At 46.4% G+C, this 25,331-nt stretch overlaps 1 protein-coding gene across 3 annotated transcripts; it reads left to right on the top strand.

Annotated features, from left to right (window-relative positions):
- Nucleotides 1–13,208: 13,208 nt before the first annotated feature.
- On the top strand, nucleotides 13,209–16,908 carry LOC111533914 (patr class I histocompatibility antigen, A-126 alpha chain). Of its 3 annotated transcripts, none has more exons than XM_023200565.2 (8): nucleotides 13,209–13,624; nucleotides 13,762–14,031; nucleotides 14,275–14,550; nucleotides 15,153–15,428; nucleotides 15,531–15,647; nucleotides 16,093–16,125; nucleotides 16,267–16,314; nucleotides 16,483–16,908. In XM_023200565.2, the coding sequence occupies exons 1-8, from the start codon at nucleotides 13,552–13,554 to the stop codon at nucleotides 16,485–16,487; spliced, it is 1,098 nt and encodes a 365-aa protein (XP_023056333.1). In that variant the 5' UTR covers nucleotides 13,209–13,551; the 3' UTR covers nucleotides 16,488–16,908. The 3 variants fall into 3 exon arrangements, with proteins under 3 accessions (XP_023056333.1, XP_026305420.1, XP_023056332.1); XM_026449635.1 differs by having other exon boundaries at nucleotides 16,075–16,125; XM_023200564.3 differs by lacking the exon at nucleotides 16,483–16,908 and having other exon boundaries at nucleotides 16,267–16,421.
- Nucleotides 16,909–25,331: the final 8,423 nt, after the last annotated feature.

The following is a 25,331-nucleotide window of genomic DNA, read 5'->3' as shown; positions in this document are numbered from 1 at the left end:
CATTAAAAGTAGAGAATCTGCTCTGGATGGAGTCAGATGCTGCAGAGGAGGAAGGCAGAGGAGACACAGCAAAGGGGAGATCAGAGGTTCCAAGCAGGAGGATTGGATGTGCTTTAGGCACCATATGTGAGTACCAGAGAGAAGTCTCTAGGAGCTAAGGGTGGCTCCCAACAAGAAAGTGGGAAGCTCTGTTCTATCTGCAAGGAGGTGAATGCAGACAAGAACCTGAATGAGCTTGGATGTGGATTCTTCCCCAGAATCTCCAGGAAGGAACTCAGACCTGCCCATACCATGATCTTAGCCCCATGAGACTGTGTGGACTTGCAGCCCACAGGACTGTGACATGATAATTAGGCGCTGTTTAAAGCTGTTTGGTTTGTGGTAATTTTTATGGCAGCAATAGACACCTATACAGCAGAGAAGATGTCCATGCTTCTTGGCCTCTCCATCCTGGAACTCCTTTCCTTCATAACCATGTCCTCTCTCTGCCTGAATCTCATGCCCTTCTTATCCCCTAGGCTTCCTCATGGCAAAGAAGCCCAGCCCTTCCACACTCTCAATTTCACACTTCCCACTCTCTGACCATCTTTCCACTCATCCCTTGCAGGGTAGCCACAGGCTCTGAGGACACTGATACTATTATTTTATCATATGCTGTGATGTAGTATCAGTGAAACACTCACTGCCTATGTGCCTGCTTTCCAGGTGTGGAGTCCATTCTGTAGTACATCAATTCCAACAATCCTTCCACCCCCTTGGGATTCCTAGTCCAGTGATCCTGCCATATCCTCCCTCTCCCTCAGTGCTTGGATTCACCTCCTCACCCATTTTGGATTCTGTGGTAAATAATTTCCATCCCTCCCTTGTCTCTCCCTTGCGTTGTCACACTTGCTTGGCAAAACTACACAGCTGGCGGATTCCACCTCTGCCTACACTGCACCTGCCCCCCAAGCTGCAGGAGAGCAGCACACAGCAATCTGACTGCTCTCTGTATCTTCACGACCCAAACCTCATGGGGAACCCCCACCACAGCCAGCAATCACTCTCACCCTGCATGGCTCACCCTCAGCCCCCTCCTGGCCTGGGTGACTCTTACACACCTTCTCTCTGTGCTTACATATCCAACCCTCCTTCTCCATTCTTACTTCAGCTGATGACCTTGCTTCCTACTTCACTGAGAAAACTGAACACATTAGAAGATAACTTCACAGATTCCACCACTGTCTGCTCATGCATTTGCAGCTGCACCACATGGCAGGCATTTTTCCACATGGGGGATTGCTGTGTGTTAACCATCCTGCTCCCAGAGCCAGTACCTCTGCGGGTGCCCTGAACATCATCTCTTCTCATCTACTTAAAGATGTTAGTTCATCAGTTAATACCTTTTTTTCCCTCTATCATCATCCTTTTTCCTTTTACTCCAGTGCATCATTGTGGCACTCATGAGGATGCACATCCCAGGCCCTCAGGTAGAAGAATAATAATTGATGATGCTTCAGCTGTTGCAGCCTGAAATCTATTGTCATGTTTGCTCTGAGACCACACCTGCCTTGGCTTTTTCCTGATTGAGGAAAGCAGGGAAACTAAGGCAGGAATATTTCTACTCTGAAGGCTGACTGAGGCTCCAGGGCTCCCTGCCACACTTACCGAATTTTCCTTAGGCAGCACAGGGTCTAGGATGCTTCCAGCTGGTCTTTCTGCCCTCTCTCCTTCACTGGGGCTCAGAGTTGCAGGGTGGTCTGATGGCTTTCCCAGTGTTTTTGGTCTCTCTCCTGAAGTTCTCTCACAAGCATTTCCCTTAATAAGTCCTTGCACGGGACTTATATTGGGGTCTGCTCCTGAGGAGACCATAGCTAACACAATGGTATCAAGGGTGATACCACAAAGAGGTATCAAGGGTGAAAATGGGCAAAAATGGGAATTTGAAATAAGCTTTCCCACTGCCTGGCAGGCCAAGAGGATGCCATCTGGGTTAGTGGGGGACACAGACAGTCCATGGCACAAGGTGCAGCTGCGCTGCTTGGGTGTCACCAGTGCTAACGATGTCCTGGTTAAAAGAAGCTGTGGCAGGTGGGGTGATAGAATGCCCTGCACAATAATGATGGAATTGGGGGGAAACCCACAAAGACAGTGGAGTTGGCTGGTTACTTCCCAGCTGTGTTCATGCCCTGAAAAAGGATAATGAGAATATGCAGATTGTTCACAGCTGTCACTGGCTACGTGTGAGAGCCTCTGCAGTGTCTCATGGAGAAGCCTTTATCTCCTGTAGCAAAAGGATAGATACCATGGAATAGCAGCTGAAGACATCATTATGAGGGCCACAGTGCTCCAAAGATGTCTGACACCCAGCCAGTGCAGGCCCGTTACAGGAAAGTCAGGGCCATGGTGGGGAAACCTGAGATTCTGCAAAATGGAACAAGATCATCCGATGGGTGCCGCCCAGATCCTCTGGGCATACAGAGGAGGCTCACCCTTCTCTAGCAATGGTTCCCACTTCCTATGCTGGAAGATGCTGCAGAAGCCTCATCCCTGTGACGCAGCAGGAATCCCACTCAGGAGCTTTGCAGGAACCACCCAGCGTGTCCCAATAGGAGCATGGGGAGCACTTCTGGGATTGAAATTTGAGGGTGTGTGATCAAGGGGTCAGAATGTCAGGCTGGATTAATGTAAAATCATTGGCTTGGAGGCACTATCTGAGGGCATGGGTGTATCAGACACCTCAGAACTTTGATAAGTGGGGGTAAACCCACTGCTGGGGTGAATCTAGATAAAATGATCCCCAAATCTCAACAAGGTGGACATGTCTTAGTTGCCCTAGAACATGTAGAGGATGGAATAACAAGGCTGAGTGAAATGGGCATGGTGAAGCCCCACCAAGACCATGCTCCACAAGAGGATGCAGACAGCACACCTTCCACCAGAGCCTCAGGAACGTGATGGCGAGAGGGAGCTGCATCACTAAGAAGTGTCGGGGTGTTGTCCTCTGCAGGCTGGGGGTGATGCTAGTAAAGATGGTCCCAGAGTTGCATTTATTAATATCCCTGGGGAGGGTGTGGTCCTGAAGAGACAAAGACCAAGTGGTGGCAGTGACCTGAAAATGCCAGACAGCACCATTACTATGGCAGCCTCAGAAGGGCAGGCAAGAGGACTCAAGCTGCAGGGAATGTGGGGAAGGTTAATAGAGGGTGGTGTCCCAGGGTTAGGACAGGCAACTAACAAGGGCACTGGTTGATATTTATGATAATAAAGCTAGAATTGAGAAGCAGGAGGGTAAAGGTTTTTGACCCAATACAGTCATGATTCCATCCTCAATGCCTAGACCTCAACCAAGATTCAGATTCAGATCCCAGTGACAGACGTGGAGTCCATATCCCTAGGAGGAATACCCTGCAATCCCGTGGAAGTATATGCTGGGACAATTCCCTCAGTCCTTCGGCAAAGGAACCTATGGCCATTTACTCGGGAGACTATACACTGGGGAAAGGAAACAGGCAGAACTGGGGGGATTATTGACACTGGCTGTGAGGGGACACTGATGCCCAGATGCCCACAGCACCATCATGTCTCCCATCACAGTGGGGCTTACGGAGGTCAAGGAGTAAACCTGGATACATTATGGCCCACAATGGGATCACTGGATTCACAGACACAGCCCTGGTTATCTTCCAATTCCCTGAGTGCATAATTGACACTGATGCACTGCTAAGTGGAGTCACCCCCACACTGGGTCCCTAGTCTGTGGAGTGAGGACTCTCACTGTGCTGAAAGATGAAGGGAAACCTCTGACACTGACCCCATCCTGGCCAAATCAGAAATCATAATGTGTCCCAGGTTGGGTCCTGTGAAAGACACTGAAAGAACTGGAGGGGAGTTGCACCAATGTTAGAGAGCTGAAGGATGCAGGGTGGTGTTAGGGCTATTGTCTCTATGTAATCCAGTAACCTGTACCTGAGGAAGCCTGATGAGGCCTAAAGAATGAACTAGATTACTCCAGGTATGACCAAGTAGGAGTTATCATTGCAGCTTTTATGTTGTCTGGATATCACTGGTAGAGCAAGTGCCCGCCACCATGCCCGGCTAATTGTTTTGTACTTTTAGTGGAGACGGGGGTTTCACCATGTTAGTTAGGATGGTCTTGATCTCCTGGCCTCATGATCCGCCCACCTCAGCGTCCCAAAGTGCTGGGATTACAGGCGTGAGCCACCACGCCCAGTTGTGGGGCACTATTTTTTAGGTGACTAACTAGCCACTAAGTAACAAGGTGACTACATTTAGCTACTTCCATCCTGGAAAGGCCAGAGGTTCATCTTCACAGGGATAGGCTCCTATTCCATGGGTGTTTTCCTGTCCTGCTCTCAGACACTCAGCCAGCACCACTCTCTGGGTGCTGTTGACATTCTTGGTCTGCAGGCCAGGCGGTGCTCCTAGCCCATTTTCTGCCTGAAAGACTCACTTGGCAGGGAAAGTTTTAGTGTTTCCATGGCTGTGGGTTCCACTAATCCTATCACCATCTGCACCACCCAGAGGCTGCCAGCCACAAGGAATGCTGGACAGGTCTTCTACAGGCACAGCTCAGTGCCAGCCTGGAGGAAGCACTCTGAGTGGTGAGTGCCATCTTTCAAGAAATGGTGCACTCTTTGAATCAGAGATGTCTCTATGGTGCTGTGTTCTCAACTGGAAGAACATGTGTGTCCGGAAATCAAAAGTCAGAAGCGGGTTTGGCTTCATGTCCAATCCCTTAGATTCACCCAATGGGGTATTTTGCATGTTTTATCTTTGAACAGGGTACAAGGTCCTGCTTTCCAAGGAGGGTACCCTTAAAAGGAGACAAAAGACAGCCCACAGAAATACACATGATGGTTGTCACCAGAGAAGTTTCGACAATGTGTGCCCAGAGACCACCTGGTGAAAAGAGGATTCTCCTCTTCTCCAGGCCCAGGTAATAGATCCTCATCCCCAGGAGGTGGCACTTTCACACAATGAGGGCAGAAGAGTGTGTGGAAACCAGACATCCACCTGGGGGCCTTCCGGTTCCCCTTGCCTCATTTCAAGTGTGAGCAGAATCATCCAGCAATTCAACCTGAGACAACTTGATTTCAAAGGGCACAGACCCATCAGGGCAGAAGGTTTGAGTCACACTCCTGGGTAATCTCCCGGGCCCTGCTCCTGTGCTCTGACACCCTCAGTAGCATTGGTGCTGAGGCTCTGCTTCCCATGGGCTGTTCCCAACCAGTGATGGGTCATACCAGTGATGCTAAGGGAGGACATTTCTGGGAGACAGGGGAGTCCTCTGATGACCAACTGTACCTCAAGGACTCCTCTACCGCCTTGCTTAACTCTCATTAGATTGGATGTGGTCTAGGACATGTCCAGGAGACCTTCTCTCCTCTGTCCATCACGAGGGGATCACACTCACATCTTGGTCTGTTGCCTTTCTCAGGGTAACCTGTCTCCCTCTCTATGTCTTCTGACAGGTGTGTCCCCTATAAAATGCTGTAACTTTAATCCCATGATGGAACTTACTTTTTGGAGTATCTGAACTACAAAATCATTTTCATCTGCACACCAGTGTCCTCTTACTTATTACAATTTGTAAAATCCTTTTGTTTATTCAACTTCTTCTATCTGCATTGGCACCATTTGCTGGTATTTGTATTATGCTTTTGAGTTTGTCAGTGTTCGTGGCTTCAAGTCACTAAATTTGGGAGTAGTTGGTTACACAGCAACAGATAACTCATGAAGCCCTCTTATGCGTCCATTATTCTATAGAGGTTAACTACACCTGTTTTATTTCCTCCCATTTTGATAATATTAGCCATATATGGGATTTCTAGTTTCTCAACAACTATTCTTTTCTTTATTTTAGTTTCTTCTCTCCTTTGTTCCTTCCCTTTCTCCTTCCTTCTGTCCCTCCCTCCCTTTTTCTTCTCTATTTCCATTCAACCTCTCACCCTCTCTCCTTCTCACTCCCCTTTCCTTCCCCTTCCCCTTCCTTCTTTCCTTCGTTCACTTTTCCTTCCATTCCTCCTTCTTTCCCTCCGTTCCTCCATTTTTTCCTTTTTCTTATGAAATTTTCTTAAATATAAAATAACCCTATGTGATTGTGCTATAAGTAAGCATTTTCTGAATCTATATGCCAAAAGTATAATGCCACGGTATATAAGAAACAATTGAACAACAGAAGTTATTAACAGAGTCTGAATGAAAATGCCTGCTGTAATTCTACTGCCAAGACAGTGACTTCTAACTCAATTCCTTTGACGCAGTATTTTCAGAACACATCATCAAGTATTACACATTTATTGTAGAAGTTTAAATAGCCACAATCACTTTGGAAATCATATTATCATTATCTACTATGGTTAAAGTCCATACAACATATCATCCAACCAACTCATTCCTAATCATTCACTCTGGGGGGCTTTCTTACCTATGTGCACAGGAGACATGCACACTAATGTATATGGCAAAAAGTGGAATCAGCCACATATACATCAATAGGAAAGTAGTGAAATTGTGGTATAACCATAAAATGTAAACCTTCAGCAGTAAAACACAGATAACTCCTATACGTAATGTGCATCATGGGAAAATAAATGCAGTAGGAATTTGCTGTACAGGAAGCTTAAAAACCAGCAAAACTAACTGATATTTGGTTTGGGCATATATAAATACTTATCGCACAAATCTTTAAAGAAATACAAAGGTATAATAATCACAGGTTCAGGATGGAGTCTCCTTCTGGGGAAAGTGAATGGGCAGCAGCCCAGGGGAGCTTTACAGGTTCTGTGTTTAACCCAGTGCTGGGCACCCTGCTAGTTACTTGATTGTAATTCCTAAACAGAGTTTTCCAAATTAAAATATACCTGTTTTTTATAGAAATGAAACAAAAAAGAATTTCAAAGTTCACTACAAGGATCCTTAACAAGAACTACTTACATTCGAAGAAAACCACAGAGAATCATATAGAGCCACATGACAGAGAGGACCAGGATGCCATGAAAATGGCCTCAGCTACAAATAGGTCATTTGATCCTTGGCTCACTGGCATTTCTCTAGATTTTCAATTATACAATGTTCAATCTGCTGTACAAGGTAATTTCATCTTGCAAAGGATCTGATGTTACATTTTACCACACATGAAACTGAATTAAACTTTTACAGAATTGGAAATGCACATCATTGATCAAAACAAATGAAACAAGAAAAGAGTAGGAAGGAATACCCAGTGATGGAATAGCAAATATGAATGGAAAACAGAATAGGATGCTAAAATGAAGAAAAAATTTGGAAGCACATAATAGAGTGCTATATGGAATTATAGTGGTGTCAAAATCACTTCTATCACATCTCATTGAATACAACAACAAAAGATGTTAAGTTTATTATAGAATGTTCACCAAATAGCCAGTTTTTGAAAAACAACTTGTTTCTCAATTCGAGCTAACCATTTCGGGCTACCGCATCAAATCGAAGTTATTGGCATCATGTTAAGCTAGATGTGCTGACCAAAGTATGACATTCACATTTTTGTAAGTGAAAAGCAATTTGATCAGGCAATTCTTTTCTAAGTGAATGCAAGTTTATTAGAGAAGTGAAGAAACAAAAGAACAGCTACTCCATAGAGCAGAGTTTTTTCTTTTTTTTTTAATGTAGGCAAATGTTTAGTGAAGATGATATTCAATAAGAAAATAGGTGCTTGGGGCATATTTCCACTAAATTTGAGACATCTTGGACAAAACAAAGACTTCTTTTCAAGGCATTAGTGTTAAGGGACTGAAGTCTTGGAACTATTTGATCTAGTTACTCTATGTTCTCAACTGTGTTAACTCATTGAAGAGAACATTGTTATTTAATAACAATGGTATTGGCAGGAAAAACTGAGATACTGTTGTATCTCCTTACTCTGTCTCCAACTGTGTTTCCCTTAGTACCCAAAGCTCTGTGATGTCTCAAACTTTTAATCATGAATTTAAAAAGAGAAGCTTATCATGGAATTAGGAAAAAACTATTTTAAAATTCATATGGATCCAAAAAGAGCTTGTATAGCCAGAAGAATCCTAAGGAAAAAAAAAAAAAAAAAAGGCTGGAGGGATCAGGCTACCCGACTTAAAACTATACTACAAGGCTACAAAAACAGGCACATAAACCAATGGGACAGAATAGAGAACTCAGAAAAGAGACCACACATCTACAACCATTTGATCTTCAACAAACCTGACAAAAACAAGCAATGGGGAAAGGATTCCCTGTTTAATAAATGATGCTGGGAGAACTGACTAGCCATATGCAGAAAATTGAAACTGGACCCCTTTCTTACATTTTACACAAAAGTTAACTCAAGATGGATTAAAGACTTAAATGTAAAACCCAAAACTAGAAAAACACGGGAAGAAAATCTAGGCAATATCATTCCGGACATAGGCATGGGCAAAGATTTTATGATGAGATCGCCAAAAGCATCTGCCACAAAAGCAAAACTTGATAAATGGGATCTAATTAAACAAAGGAGCTTCTGCACAGCAAAAGAAACTATCATCAGAGCAAACAGACAGCCTACCGAATGGGAGAAAATTTGTGCAATGTACTCATCTGACAAAGGTCTAATATTCAGAATCTACAAAGAACTTAAGCAAATTTACATGAAAAAAACAACTTCATTAAAAGGTGGACAAAGGATTTGAACAGACACTTCTCAAAAGAATATGTACATGTGGCCAATAAAAATATGAAAAAAAGGTCAACATCACGGATCATTACAGAATTGCAAATGAAAACCACAAATGAGATACCATCTAATGCCAGTCAGAATGGCAATTATTAAAAAGTCAAGAAACAACAGATGCTGGCGAGGTTGCGGAGAAACAGGAATGCTTTTACACTGTTGGAGGAAAAGTAACTGGGTTAATCCATTGTGGAAGACAGTGTGGCAATTCCTCAAAGATTTAGAACCAGAAATACCATTTGACCCAGCAATCCCAATACAGGATATATACCCAAAGGAATATAAATCATTCTATTATAAAGTTATATGCATGTTTACACTCACTGCAGCACTATTCACAATAGCAAGAACATGGAATCTACCCAAATGCCCATCAATGATGGACTTGATAAAGAAAATATGGTACATATACACCATAGAATATCATGCAGCCACAAAAAGGAATGAGATCAAGTCCTTTTCAGGAATATGGATGAAGCTGGAAGCCATTATCCTCAGCAAACTCACACAGGAACAGAAAACCAAACACCACATGTTCTCATTTATAATTGGGAACTGAGCAATGAGAACACATGGACACAGGGAGATGAACAACACACACTGGGGCCTGTTGGGAGAGGGCAGTGGTTGGGGGATCTTTAGCAAAAATAGCTAATGCATGCCAGGGTTAATGTCTAGGCGATGAGTTGATAGGTGCAGCAAATCACCATGGTACACATTTACCTATGTAACAAACCTGCACATCCTGCACATGTATCCTGGAACTTAAAATTAAATTAAAAGACAAGCTTAAAGAGTTAATGAAAAATAATTAGATAAAAGAAGCCTTTGATTTTCAAAAACCAGAAACAATAGCTTTAATTTTGCTTTTAACATATATTCAAATCCTTTGATACTGTCCCCTTCCAGAGATGCAGCTTAATTCCCTCGCTTGAGTGTGGCTTGGACTTAATGAGGCACTTCTGATATGGACTGGCTCTGTGTTCCCACCCAAATCTCATCTTGAATTGTCATTCAATTTGTACTCCCTACCTCTTGGGGGAGGGACCACACAGGAGGTGACTGGATCATGGGGACAGTTCTCCCATGCTGTTCTCATCACACTGAGGGAATTCTCATGAGATGTGATGGTTCTGTAAGGGGCATTTCCCTGCTTCATTCTGCATTTCTCTCTCCTGCCACAATGTGAAGAAGGACATGTTTGCTTCCACTTCTGCCATGACTCTAAGTTTCCTGGGGCAGGCTCCTCAGCAATGCAGAACTGTGAGTCAGTTAAACCTCTTTCCTTTATAAATCACCCAATCTCAGGTATTTCTTTATAGCAGTGTGAGAATGGACTAATACAACTTCTAACTTATAGAATAATGCTGACATAACAGTTTGTGACGTTGGGTGTAGAACATAAAACTCACTGCAGCTTCCACCTTCTCTCTCTCTCTGTCTCTGGGATCATGAGCTCTGGGGAAATCCAGCTGCTTTGCCATAAGCAGCCCTGCAGGAAGGTCCATGTGACTGAGAACTGAGGACTTCTGGGACTAGATAACAAGGAACTAGGCCTTTTCCAACAGCCATGTGACTGAACCATCTTTCTTGTGAATCCTCAGCCCCAGTGAAGCCCTCAGACAATGCAGCCCTTAACTGACAACTGGACTGCAATCTTGTGAGAGGTCCTGAGCCAGAAGCACTCAGGGAAACCTCTCCTGGATTCCTAACCATTGGAAACTGTGGGAGATGATGAATATTTATTGTTTTGAGCTTAGTGTTATATAATTTGTTATGCAACCGTAAATACACAATACATTTTCATAAGACAGGATGTATTATTACACGTTAAATTGCATTTGCTCCAAATGTATCATCATCATCATTATTATTTTTGAGACAAGGTCTCACTCTGTAACCCAGGCTGGAGTCTGGTGGCATGATCACCATGCACTGCAGTGTCGACCTCCTGGGGTCAAGGGACCCTCTGATCTCAGCCTCCTGAGTAGCTGGGACTACAGGCATGAACCGCCATGCCTGACTAATTTTCTAATTTTTTTGTAGAGATGGGGGTTTTGCCCAGGCTGATCTTGAATTTCTGGAGTCAACAAATCTGCCTTCCCCTGCCTTCCACAGTGCTAGGATAGCAGGCATGAGCCACCACATATGGCCTAAAGTAATTATAAGACATTAAACAAGTAACTTAGTTTTAAAAGGTAAGGAGAATTTCCATGGCCAAAGAGGATGTAGTTTAATATCGTTCACAACGATCACTTTACTTGAACTTCAATTTCCTACTGTGTCTCAATTAAACAGAAAAGGAAGACCCAGCCCTTGCTGGGCTGATTCTATGATGGCCCCAACAGCCAGCTCCTGGTCATTCACCTTCCCCCAGTGATTCAACCAACTCTAATGTAGGTGCTGCTGTGAAGAGATTTAGCAGATATAAATAAGGGGCTCAATTAGTTGACTTTAGGCTGGGTTTCTCCTGCTTGGATTGTTCTAATCAGGTGAGCTCTTGAAATGACTGGGTTCTTCCTGAGCATAGAGAAATGCAGTGTGAGAGGAATTCAGCATGAGGGGTTTCCTCCACTGTGGGCTTTGAAAATGAAGGGGCTATGGGCCGGGTGCGGTGGTTCACGCCTGTAATCCCAGCACTTTGGGAGGCCGAGGTAGGCGGATCAAGAGGTCAGGAGATCAAGGCCATCCTGGCTACACGGTGAAACCCTGTCTCTACTAAAAATACAAAAAAAGAAAAATTAGCCAGGCATAGTGGTGGGCACCTGTAGTCCCAGCTACTTGGGAGGCTGAGACAGGAGAATGGCATGAACCAGGGAGGTGGAGCTTGCAGTGAGCTGAGAACGCACCACTGCACTCCAGCTTGGGCTACAGAGTGAGACTCTGCCAAAAAAAAAAAAAGAGAAGGGGCTGTGTAGGAAAGAATGCTGGTGAACACCAGGAATTGAGCGCAGCCTCCCTGTTCTCTATATTGACAGCCAGCAAGGAACAGGGAATTCGGTCTTACAACTGTAAGAAACTGCATTCTGCCACCTCTGTATAAACCTGAAGGAGGATTCAAAATGAAAACACAGCTTTTGGAAGCCCAGAACAGAGATCCACATCTTGCCCAGATTTCTGACCAAGGAACAAGAAGCAGATAAATGGGTGTTGTTTCACCAGGGGTAGTAGTGCACGAATGAATTGATGAATTGATATGCACACTAGTTAGATAAAATAAAATCTTTCTGAACTTTTTCAGTGTTTTACACTTAATAATTATCTGGGATGCAATTTAATACACTCATATTTCATTCATTAAGTCAACAAAAATTAATTTAGTGCCTATGATGAACCAGGTATCCCTTCATATGCTCACGTGCCTGACACTCCAGAAGTTTCACAAGACCGAGGTGGAGACACTGGAGTGTTTTAAGTGGAGAAATGACACACTCTGACTGACAGGAGCAGGACCACTGTGAAGAGAACAGTCACGTAGCAGGTCATGGGACAGTGCTAGTGTCACAATTCACGAGTGACAGTGTGGTGGGGACTAAGGGGAGAGGAAGGCCTGAAGGATGAGAGGGACTGAGGGAAGGGCTGGAGAAGCAGGCGCTGAGGAAAAGGAGCAGAGGAAAGAATTTGAAAGCAGCAGAATTCTTAGGTTTCAATACATTGTTTTATGGATTTTAATATATCCATCTACAGAGCCTAGCAGGGTGTCCTTGGCAGTTGGCCTTTAATACCTCATGTGGGTCTGCCTAAAAGCTAATTGTTTTTATGTTAATCGGGTTTTAAAAATACTAAGTGTTCCTATAAAATATACACAACACGTAGAAGTGGATACTTCCTGAAAACAGGCAGTGCATGAGCACTGGTGAGGGGCATTGTGACTGCATTGAACAGTTGCAACTGTGAGGTGAATAGTCTGTACTGGCTCCTGGTTGCAACATATAGTAACACAGTCTGCTACTTTGTATTGAGGAAATATCCTGGACTCGCACAGAAACTCAGAGCTATGGAGTGATGGTAAATTTAAAATACAACGAGTGGGAGTCACAGATACATTGTTCGCGAAAGTGAAATTTTGGAGCTTTGTGAGTCCTGTTGTAACGCTTTTGGACACATTTACAAATCAAGGGACCAAAGTCACATTTTTTGCCGATTAGATTCCTGATCATTCGGGGGTTACCAAGATTCTATTACCCAATATATTTAACAAACAAACAGCAAACTGGTCTCTATTCTGTCTCATGCACTCAGGCGCAACTTTTCCAGATTTAAAAAAAAAAAAAAAAAAAAAAGTCTCTATACCTTCTTTCGCAGAGCAAGCTCACTCTCTGGCACCAAGCTCCGTGGGGTGAGTTTTCTTCTAGAACAGTCCAGGGGGACAGGTAAGGAGTGGTAGGCAGGGAGTCCAGTTCAGGGAGGGAGATTCCGGAATGAAAAGTGAAGGGAGAGTGATGCGGCCATGCCCAGGGGTTCTCCCTGGTTTCTCAGACAGCTCCTGGGTCAAGACTCTGGGAGATATTGAGACAGAGCGCTTGGCACAGGAGGAGCGGGGTCAGGGCGAAGTCCCAAAGCCCCAGGTGTGGCTCTCAGGGTCTCAGGCCCCGAAGGCGGTGTATGGATTGGGGAGTCCCAGCGTTGGGGATTCCCCATCTCCGCAGTTTCTCTTCTTCTCACAACCTGCATCGAGTCCTTCTTCCTGGATACTCACGACGCGGACCCCGTTCTCACTCCCATTGGGTGTCCGGTTTGTAGAGACGCCAATCAGCGTCGCCGCGGTCCCGGTTCTAAAGTCCGCACTCACCCACCAGGACTCAGATTCTCCCCAGACGCCGAGGATGGCGGTCATGGCGCCCCGAACCCTCCTCCTGGTGCTCTCAGGGGCCCTGGCCCTGACCCAGACCTGGGCGGGTGAGTGCGGGGTCGGGAGGGAAATGGCCTCTGCGGGGAGGAGGGAGGAGGGAGAGGCCCGCCCGGCGGGGGCGCAGGACCCGGGGAGCAGCGCGGGGAGGAGGGTCGGGCGGGTCTCAGCCTCTCCTCGCCCCCAGGCTCGCACTCCATGAGGTATTTCGACACCTACATGTCCCGGCCCGGCCGCGGGGAGCCCCGCTTCTTCTCCGTGGGCTACGTGGACGACACGCAGTTCGTGCGGTTCGACAGCGACGCCGCGAGCCAGAGGATGGAGCCGCGGGCGCCGTGGGTGGAGCAGGAGGGTCCAGAGTATTGGGACCGGAGCACACGGATCATGAAGACCGCGACACAGAGGGCCCCAGTGTACCTGCAGATCCTGCGCGGCTACTACAACCAGAGCGAGGCCGGTGAGTGACCCCGGCCCGGGGCGCAGGTCACGACCCCTCCCCATCCCCCACCGACGGCCCGGGTGGCCCCGAGTCTCCGGGTCCCAGATCCACCCCGAAGCCGCGGGACCGGGGGACCCTTGACCCGGGAGAGCCCCAGGCGCCTTTACCCGGTTTCATTTTCAGTTGAGGCCAAAATCCCCGCGGGTTGAGCGGGGCGGGGCGGGGCTCCGGGGACTGTACTGACCGCGGGGGCGGGGCCAGGGTCTCACACCTACCAGAGGATGTACGGCTGCGACCTGGGGCCCGACGGGCGCCTCCTCCGCGGGTATAACCAGTTCGCCTACGACGGCAGGGATTACATCGCCCTGAACGAGGACCTGCGCTCCTGGACCGCCGCGGACATGGCGGCTCAGAACACCCAGCGGAAGTGGGAGGCGGCCGGTGAGGCGGAGCAGCGCAGAGCCTACCTGGAGGGCACGTGCGTGGAGTGGCTCCGCAGACACCTGGAGAACGGGAAGGAGACGCTGCAGCGCGCGGGTACCAGGGGCCACGGGGCGCCTCCCTGATCGCCTGTAGATCTCCTGGGCTGGCCTCCCACAAGGAGGGGAGACAACTGGGACCAACACTAGAATATCGCCCTCCCTCTGGTCCCGAGGGAGAGGAATCCTCCTGGGTTTCCAGATCCTGACCAGAGAGTGACTCTGAGGGTCCGCCCTGCTCTCTGACACAATTAAGGATAAAATCTCTGAGGGAATGAAAGGAAGACGATCCCTGGAATACTGATCAGGGGTTCCTTTTGACACCTTGACACCGGCAGCAGCCTTGGGCCCCCTGACTTTTCCTCTCAGGCCCTGTTCTCTGCTTCACACTCAATGTGTGTGGGGGTCTGAGTCTAGCTCCTCTGAGTCCCTCAGCCTCCACTCAGGTCAGGACCAGAAGTCACTGTTCCCTCCTCAGGGACTAGAATTTTCCACGGAATAGGAGATTCTCCCAGATGCCTGTGTCCAGGATAGTGTGTGGGTTCTGTGCTCGCTTCCCCACCCCAGGTGTCCTGCCCATTCTCAAGATGGCCACATGCGTGCTGATGGAGTGTCCCATGACAGATGCAAATGCCTGAATTTTCTGACTCTTCCCATCAGACCCCCCCAAGACACATGTGACCCACCACCCGGTCTCTGACCATGAGGCCACCCTGAGGTGCTGGGCCCTGGGCTTCTACCCTGCGGAGATCACACTGACCTGGCAGCGGGATGGGGAGGACCAAACTCAGGACACGGAGCTCGTGGAGACCAGGCCTGCAGGGGATGGAACCTTCCAGAAGTGGGCGGCTGTGGTGGTGCCTTCTGGAGAGGAGCAGAGATACACCTGTCGTGTGCAGCATGAGGGTCTGCCCAAGCCCCTCACCCTGAGATGGGGTAAAGAGGGAGATGGGGGTGTCATGTCTCTTAGGGAAAGCCGGAGCCTCTGTAGAGACCTTTAGCAGGGTCAGGACCCCTCACCTTCCCCTCTTTTCCCAGAACCGTCTTCCCAGTCCACCATCCCCATCGCGGGCATCATTGCTGGCCTGGTTCTGCTTGGAGCTGTGGTCACTGGAGCTGTGGTCGCTGCTGTGATGTGCAGGAGGAAGAGCTCAGGTGAGGAAGGGGTGAGGAGTGGGGTCTGGGTTTTCTTGTCTCACTGAGGGTTTCAAGCCCCAGGTAGAAGTGTTCCCTGCCTGGTTACTGGGAAACACCATCCACACTCATGGGCTGACCCAGCCTGGGCCCTGTGTGCCAGCACCTACTCTTTTGTAAAGCACCTGTTAAAATGAAGGACAGATAGATCACCTGGATTACGGTGGTGATGGGACCTGATCCCAGCAGTCACAAGTCACAAGGGAAGGTCCCTGCTGAGGACAGACCTCAGGAGGGCAGTTGGTCCAGGACCCACACCTGCTTTCTTCATGTTTCCTGATCCCGCCCTGGGTCTGCAATCACACATTTCTGGAAACTTCTCTGGGGTCCAAGACTAGGAGATTCCTCTAGCACCTCATGGCCCTGGTTCCTTTCTGATATCTCACAGGACATTTTCTTCCCACAGACAGAAAAGGAGGGAGCTACTCTCAGGCTGCAAGTAAGTATGAAGGAGGCTGATCCCCAAGATCCTTGGGATATTGTGGTTGGTAGCCCATGGGGGAGCTCACCCAGCCCACAGTTCCTCCTCTAGCCACATCTCCAGAGAGATCTGACCGGTCCTGTTTTTGTTCTACTCCAGGCAGTGACAGTGCCCAGGGCTCTGATGTGTCTCTCACGGCTTGTAAAGGTGAGACCCTGGGGGGCCTGATGTGTGTGGGGTGTTGGGGGGAACAGTGGACGCAGCTGTGCTATGGGGTTTCTTTGACTTGGATGTATTGAGCATGTGATGGGCTGTTTAAAGTGTCACTCTTCACTGTGACGGATATGAATTTGTTCATGAATATTTTTTCTATAGTGTGACACAGCTGCCTTGTATGGGACTGAGAGGCAAGATTTGTTCACGCCTTCTCTTTGTGACTTGAAGAACCCTGACTTTCTTTCTGCAAAGGCACCTGAATGTGTCTGTGTTCCTGCAGGCATAATGTGAGGAGGTGGGGAGAACACCCCACCCCCGTGTCCACTATGACCCTCTTCCCCACGCTGACCTGTGTTCCCTCCCCATTTATCTTTCCTGTTCCAGGGAGGTTGGGCTGGGATGTCTCTACGTCTGTCTCAACTTCACGGTGCACTGAGCTGTAACTTCTTCCTTCCCTATTAAAATTAGAACCTGAGTATAAATTTACTTTTTCAAATTCTTGCCATGAGACGTTGATGAGTTAATTAAAGGAGAATATTCCTAAAATTTGACAGACAAAATAAATGGAAGACCTGAGAACCTTCCAGCGTCCATGTGTTTCTTATGCTGATTTGTTGCAGGGGAGGAGAGTAGATGGGGCTGTGCCCAGTTTGTGTTCCGGCCACCACGGGCTTTATGTGGTCACTGCTTGGCTAAGTCATCTTTGCTCCTTCATTGTCCTTGGCCCTTCAGTAGAACCTTGTCCCACCAAGACCTGTCATCACAGGGAGTTGGATGTCACCTAGGGCGGTCCCTGCATACAAATCTCCTTGTGGTATTAAGAGATAAATTTTCAGACCTGTCCAGATCTTGCCCTCCTCCCAGGGCTCTTTCCTGGATTTTATTTTCCATCTTGTCTCCAATCTTTTTAAAGGAACCAGATTCTGAAATTTGCAGAGAGGGTGGGTCCCGTAGTTTCTCATCATAGGTAACTTTTTGTTGGAACTCCTCTTCTGCTGTCCTACTCATCTTCCTGCCCTGAGTTGTAGTAATCCTAGCGCTGGCTCCAATCCAAACTCATGGATGTACAAAGCCGAGTCTAATTTAGATTCATATGTGGTTGGAAAATTGTACCCATAAGGCTAGGGTTATTGTTCCTGAAGAGAAAAATATGGTTGTGTGCTGCAGTGTGCAGGAGGGTTGGTGTGGGAGGAGGGAGGGAGGAAGGGAGAACGTACAAGCAGCCTTGGTGAGAAAAGCACTGGCGGCATCGATGCCCACATGAAATGATGTTGTTCTTTAGCTGCCATGAAACAGCATTTGCCCTGAGGCTACATTAATAAAAATATTGGCTTTAGAATAGGGAGGTGCTCTGCAGTGATCATTCATTCCACTGACATTTGTTGTCTGCTAGGGATATGACTGCTTTTGCATTTAGAAAGCAGCATTAAAGTCAAAACAGAAAAATTTCTGGCATTGTGGTGCATACATTCTAGATGCAAGCTTGTCCAACCCACGGCTCGTGGGCTGAATGTGGCCCAGGACAGTTTTGAACGTGAGGAGTTTTTGCTTCTCTGTGGCGGACCTGAGACCTGGAGTTGGTGCACCCACCTCCCTCAGGATCAGGAGTGAATGCTTTAGGAACCCTCCTTTTCAGTGACCTGCAAAAGATAGAGGGCACGGTTACTGTGAGAACCCAGAGTAGCAGCCAAGGGGGCTCAGCCCTCAAGGAATTGTGGGGAAGGTTAATAAAAGGTGGTGTCCCAGGGTCAGAGCAGATGGGCAGCCAGCGAGGGCACTGCCTCATATCTATGATGAGAAGCAAGAATTGAGGAGCAAGAGGCCGAGGGTGTTTGACCAAATACAAAGTCATGATCCCAGTCTCGATTCCTAGACTTCAGCCAAGCTTCAGATTCAGAATCCACAGTGGGGCTTAAGGAGGCCAGGACATAAACCTGGACACACCATGGCCCACAGTGGGACCACTGGGTCCATAAACCCAGTCCTGGTTATCTCCCCATTCCCCACATGCATAATTGGCCTTGATGCACTGGCAACTTGAGTCACCCCCACACTGCGTCCCTAGCCTGGAGAGTAAGGGCTCTCATTGTGCTGAAGCCCAAAGGGAATCCTCTAAAACTTCCCTCATCCCAGCCAAGCCAGAAGCAATATTGTGCCCCAGGGTGGGACTTGTGGTGGGTACTGCAGGTATTGTAGGGGTAGCACTGCCATTAGAGAGCTGAAGGATGGGGTGATGTTGGGGTTGCCTATTATGTCCATATAATTCAGAAATCTGTCCCTGAAGAAGCCTGACAAAGCATAAATGGAATTTCTCCAGACTTGACCAAGTAGGAGTCCTGATTGCAGCTTCCATGCTGGCTGGATGTCACTGCTTGGGGAGATTAATAAGGCCTCAGGCACATGGCAAGCAGCTGTGGATTTGGTGAGTGCATTCCTTCCAATTCCATTTAGAAAATGGATATGGAATGATTCACATTCACATGGAATTTATAATACATTTATTGATAGCTTGCCTCAGGGCTACCTTAACTCCTCAACCTTCTGTAAATATCACCTTAGGAGACCTGGACAAATCAGATATATCACAGAATACTAAATCTGCTCATTTCATTGGCAATATCACATAGATCAGGATGGAAGAGCAAGAGGAGGAAAGTACGCTGAATTCCTTGGCAAAACATGTGCCCTATGGAAGGTGAAGATTAACCTTACAGAGCTTCAAGAGTGGACACTGCAGTGAAGTTTTATGAGTCCAGTGGTTAGGGGCACGCAGGGCTCTCCCCTCCAAAGTAAAAGTCAAACTTGCATCTTGTATCCTCACCAGAAGGAAGGACGCACACTACCCAGCCTCTCTGGGTTCTGTCAACACCACATTCCACATCTAAGTCTATTTCTTTGGCCCACACTCTGGGTGATATAGGAGGAGGCCAGCTATGAGTGGGGCCTGGACAGGAAAGGACACTGCCGCAGACCCAGGCTGTGGTGCAGTCAGTCACCATCCCTCAGACCCCTGGTCCTGGAAGTGGCGGTGTGGGGAAAGATGCAGGATGGAGCTGAACCAAGCATCAGTGGAAGAGTCAGAATGCAGGGCCTGTGATCTGGAGTAAGGCCATGGAATCCACAGCAGAGAAACATGCTCCATTAGAAGCAACTTTTAGCATGTTACTGACCCTGATAAGATAGAATGCTTGATTATGGGACACCAAGCAACCTTGTGATTCCAAGTGCCCTTGTGTATTGGCTTCTATGTCACCTACAGAGGCATAGATGGGACAGTCCCAGCAGGATCTATCATGAGATGAAAATGGTCCATGTGGGTTGAGCCTCAATTCCATGTTAACACCCACAGAAAACACCCAGCCCTGATGTGGCCCTGAATAACGAAACAAATTGAAGATAAATTGAAGTTAGCCAGCCGGCATCAAGGATCAGCCCAGGTATGACAGGAAGGACTGATAAGTGGATAAACACAGTGGCAGGAATGAGGCTACAAGTGGGTCCAGCAGCACTGACTCCCCCTTACCAAGGACCATCCAGCTGCTGCTTCCTCTGAATACTCTGCTTATGAGCATTACAGACCAGTGATGGGCCCCATAGGGCACTATTTCTTCAGGTAACTGACTAGCCCCTAAGTGACAGGTTGAACAGCTTGAGCCCCATCTATCCTGGAAGGACCAGGGGTTCATCCTCACAGGGATACGCACCTATCTGATGTGGTGTGATTTTCCTCTCTGTGTTCAGACCCTCAGCCAGCATCACTATCTGCATTCCTGATCCACTGGCTCAGAATTTCAGTACATTATCTGCCCACAGGACACATCTCAGAGGGAAGGGGATGAAGCGTGGGCCGTGACCATGGGAGCCCCTGGTCATATCAACACCTGCACCTCCCAGGGGCTGCCAGCCACACTGAGTCATGGACAGGTCTCTACAGGCACAACTCAGTACCAGCTTAGATGAAACCCTCTGAGGAATGGGTGCCATCTTTCAGGATGTGGTGCAAGCATTGAATCAAAAATGTCTCTATGGTTCTGTGTGTTCAGAAGTAAGAATACGTGGGTCCAAAAACCAAAAAATCCAAGCAGGTGTGGCTCCATGTCTCATCCCTTACATTCACCACCAGGGTGATTTTGCACTTCTCATCTCCAAAATCTGGATTCTGCAGGGTAGGCGGTACTGATTTCCCAAAGGGGGCACCATGGCAAGGAGACAAATGGGAGTCCATGGAACTACACATTTTGGTTGCCCCCACGGAAGTTTGAATAGAATGTTCCCAGAGACAAGCAGGTAAGAAGAGGAGGAGGCAGGGCTGCTATCACACAATGAGGGCAGCAGAAGTGTGTGGAAACCAGAGGTCCTGGTTCCCCTTGTCCCATTGTTAAGTGTGAGCAGAAATATCCAGCAACCCAGCTTTGAGAGGGTTTCCTATTCAAGAGCCCAGACCCTCAGGAAAGAAGGATTGAGTCACACTCCTGGGTAATCTCCTAAGGCTATGCTCCTGTGCTCTGACATCCTCAGTAGTACTGGTGCAGAAGCCCTGCTTCACCCATAGGCTGTTCCCAGCCAGTGACCGCTAAGGCACAGCAGGCGCACTAAGGCAGGCCATTTCTGGGAGACATGGGACTCCTCTGATGGCCAGCTGTGGCTGGAGGACTCCTCCATGGCCTTACTCAACCCTCCATAGATTGTCCGTGCTCTAGGATGCGTTGAACAAACCTTCTCTCCTTCTGTCCAGCACTTGGGGTCACACTTGCATCTTGGTCTGCCGCTTTTTCCAGGGATTTCTGGCTCACTTCCCGTATACCCTTACAGGTGTGTTCCCTCATAAAATGCCACAGACTTGAAGCTCATCTTGGCATCTGCTCCTTGGAGGACTTGGACTAAAAATCATTTCCATCTGCACGTCAATAACTCTTACTTATTCCAACTTGTAAAATCCTTCTCTTTATCCAACTTCTGCCACCCTCATAGAACTGATTTTGCTTGTGTTTGTAGTATCTCTTTGAGTTAAAGGTATTTTTTGTATTATGCCACTAAATTTTTAGGTAGTTTGTGACACAGCAGTTAATAACTATTAAGGCTTTCTGAAGTTTCTATTATTCTATGAATATTATCCACGTCTCTTTTAATTTGTTGCATTTTAATAATGTTAGCCATACTTGCCGTTTCCAGTCCTTTCCCGCTATTCTTTATTGAAACCCTTTATTTTGCCTTTGTCCTTCCTTCCTTCTTTCCTCATTTTCTCCCTCAGAGTTTTCTCCCTCCCTCCATTTTTTTCACAAATGCTATGTGGTTAGGCTAAAAGCATTATTTTAATCTTATGCTAAAAGTATAATGCCACAAATTATAGAATAAAAGTAAAGAAAATGAAGCTATTAATGGAATATGAAAAAATGCCTAAGGTGATTCTGTAGCCAAGACAGTGGTTTTTAACATTTGATCTCCACTTTCAATTGAATGTTTTCAAAACACCTGAGCAACATGAGCTATTTCCCATTCTTGGTGCAAGCACTTGGGAAATCAATTAGCCTTATCTAGTATGATTAACATCCATGCACCAAATAATCCCACCATCTGCTCCTGAGCATATACTCTGGGGATATTCTTGGCTATGTATCCAGGAGACATGTACACCAACATTTATGGCAAAAACTGGAAACAATCACATATACATCAATGGGAATTAACAAAATTGTGATATAATCGCAAAAAGAAAAACTTTAGCAGTAAAAATGAATGGAGATCGGCAGTTTGAGACCAGCCTGTAATCCCAGCACTTTGGGAGGCCTAGGTGGGTGGATCATGAGGTCAGGAGAGCAAGCCCATCCTGGCTAACACGGTGAAACCCCATCTCTACTAAAAATACAAAAAAAAAAAAAAATTAGCCAGGCGTGGTGGCAGGTGCCAGTAGTCCCAGCTACTCGGGAGGCTGAGGCAGGAGAATGGCGTGAACCCGGGAGGTGGAGCTTGCAGTGAGCCAAATCTCCCCACTGCATTCCAGCCTGGGCAGCAAAGCGAGACTGTATTTCAAAAAAATAAAAAAATAAAAAAAGAGTTCCAGACCAGCCTGACCAACATAGTGAAACCCTGTCCCTACTAAAAATACAAAAATTAGCTGGGTGTGGTGGCAGGCACCTGTAATCCCAGCCACTTGGGAGGCTGAGACAGGAGAATCGCTTGAACCAAGGAGGCGGAAGTTGTAGATCGTGCCCCTGCACTCCAGCCTGGGCAACAAGAGAGAAACTCCATCACAAAAAAATAAATAGAGAAATAAAATAAAATAAAGAATTAAAAGGAAAAGCACCATCCTGCATCAGAGATAACTCTCCTACACATAACGTGCATCACAGAAGAATAGATATAGTGTGAGTTCTCTGTATGGGGAAGTTAAAAAAAAAAAGGTCAAACTGTGATTTGGGTATATATATACTTATTGTAAAAATCTTTAGTGACAGTGCAAAGGAATAGTAAATACAAGACTCAAGACAGAGGTTCCTTCTGGGGGATAGGATTGGACAACAGTCTAGGGTGGCTTCATTGGTTCTGTCTCTTATGCAAGGAGGGGATGCCCAGGTGGTTAGTTACTTGATCGGAAAACTTTGTTTATTTATTTGTTTAGTGTTGCTCTTGTCGCCTAGGCTGGAGGGCAGTGGTGTCATCTCGGCTCACTGCAACCTCCGCCTCCTGGGTTCAAAGGATTCTCCTGCCCCTGCCTCCTGAGTAGCCAGGATTACAGGCACGCACCACAACTCCTGGCTAATTTTTGTATTTTTCGTAGAGACGGGTTTCACCATGTTGACCAGGCTGGTCTCGGACTCCTGAGCTCAGGTGATCTACCCACTTCGGCCTACCAAATTGCTGGAATTACAGGCATGAGCCACCGCTCCTGGCCCACAAATCTTTAAAGTGGCATTTTTCAAAATGCACCTTGTGTGCCTTTCCTGATTGATTATTTGGAAATGTAAGATAAAGGAATATACCAAAGTTCACCACAAGGATCCTCAGCGATAACTACTTATGGTAAAACAAAGCCGCAGCTGGCTGGGCACGGTGGCTAAAGTCTGTGATCCCAGCCCTTTGAGAAGTTGAGGCCGGTGGATCTCGAGATCAGGGGTTCGAGACCAGTCTGACCAACATGGTGAAACCCCGTCTCTACTAAAAATACAAAAATTAGCTGGGCGTGTTGGTGTGCACCTGTAATCCCAGCTACTCAGGAGGCTGAGGCAGGAGAATCTCTTGAACCTGGAAGGCGGAGGTTGCAGTGAGCTGAGATTGTGCCACTGCACTCCAGCCTGGGCAACAGAGGGAGGCTCCATCAAAAAAAAAAAACAAAAACAAAAACAAAACAAGCCACAGCCAATTGTAAGGAACCATGTGACAGAGAGGACCAGGATGCTATGAAAAATAGCCTTGGCTAGAAATAGGTCATTTGATCCTTGGCTAATTGACAGCTCTGTACATTTTCTGATATACAATATTCAATCTGATGTGTAAGGCAATTGTATCTTGCAAAGAATTGAGAATTTGAAATGTTGCTCACATAATTAAACTTTTACAGAATAGTAAAAAAAAAAAGCATTGTTGAACAAAATAAATTAAATGAAAAGACAAAGGAATACCTGGTAAGGAAATAGCAATAAGAACAAAAACACAAAAGAGCTGCTTCTAAAGCACTGTTAGAAGCACAAAATAACTGCATTTTTCAGAATCATACTGGAGTCCAAATCACTTCTACCACATCTAATTTAAAAACATAGTGAAAGATGTTAAACTAATTATAGGATGTCCACTGAATAGCCAGTTACTGAAAAATATTGTTCCTAGACTGGAGTTAACCATTTCTGCCTACCACATCAAACCAAATCATTGTCATGATGCTGAGCTAGTGTATAGACAGGGATGTAAGACTCACATTTTTCTAACTGCAAAGCACTCTGATTAAGCAAATATTTTTGTAGATGCTTGAGCCAGAAAATTTGCATTCTGAGCATTCTTAAACTGCATTAGAAACTTCTGAGGAAAAACAAAGGTAGTTATGATTGTAAAGGCATTATTGTATGGCACCAAAGTCTTGGGACTCTTTGATCTAGCTACTGTATTTTCTCAACTTTGTTGCAACTTGTCAAAGAGAATATTAATATTAAAGGCATTTGCAAAAATTCTGAGATCTTGTTGTATCTCCTTTCTCTGTCTCAAATTTTTAATCATCACTTTACAAAAAAGAATTTTACAGTATGAAAGAAAGTCAGATACAAGAAGTATTTGATTTACAAAATCCTGAAACAATAATGTTAATTTTGCTTTCAACATGCATATAAATTCTTTGATACTCCTCCTTTCTGGAGGTGCAGCTTCATTCCCTCCCTGTGAGTGTGGCCTGGACTTAATGACTCACTTCTAACTGACAGAGTAATGGTGACGTAATAGTCTGTGACTCTGGGTGTAGAACATAAAACTCATTGCAGCTTCTACTTTGGTTCTCTCTTTCTCTGGGATCATGAGCCCTGGTGGAAGCTGGCTGCTGTGTCATAACCAGGCCTGTGGAAAGGTCCATGTGACTAGGAGTGAATAAGAAGAAGCTGAAGCCTCTTCCAACAGCCATGTGAGAGATTCCTGTGTCTTGTGAATTCCCAGGCCCATTTGAACCCTCAGACAATTTAGCCCTGGATGACAACTGGACTGCAACTTTGTGAGAGGCCCTAAGTCAGAAGCATTCAGAGAAACCTCTCCTGCATTCCTGACCATTGGAAGCTGTGCCAAATGGCAAATATTTGTTGATTTGAGCTGCTAAGTTTGAGGTGACTTGTCATTGAACTTTTTCATTGCTCTAAATTCATTATAAGATACCAAACATGTCATTTGCTTAAAATATTTAATAAAAATTTACATGGCTATATAAGATACGTTTTATTATCACTAATAGTGATCTATTTTTTTATCTTCAATTTGTATGTTCTATTTAAACACAAAAGGAAGATCTAGGCTATGCTAGGCTGATTCTATGATGA

The sequence above is a fragment of the Piliocolobus tephrosceles genome, unplaced genomic scaffold (genome assembly GCF_002776525.5).
Source record: "Piliocolobus tephrosceles isolate RC106 unplaced genomic scaffold, ASM277652v3 unscaffolded_1361, whole genome shotgun sequence".
Lineage (NCBI taxonomy): Eukaryota > Metazoa > Chordata > Mammalia > Primates > Cercopithecidae > Piliocolobus > Piliocolobus tephrosceles.
This window is presented reverse-complemented; position numbering and strand designations above follow the sequence as displayed.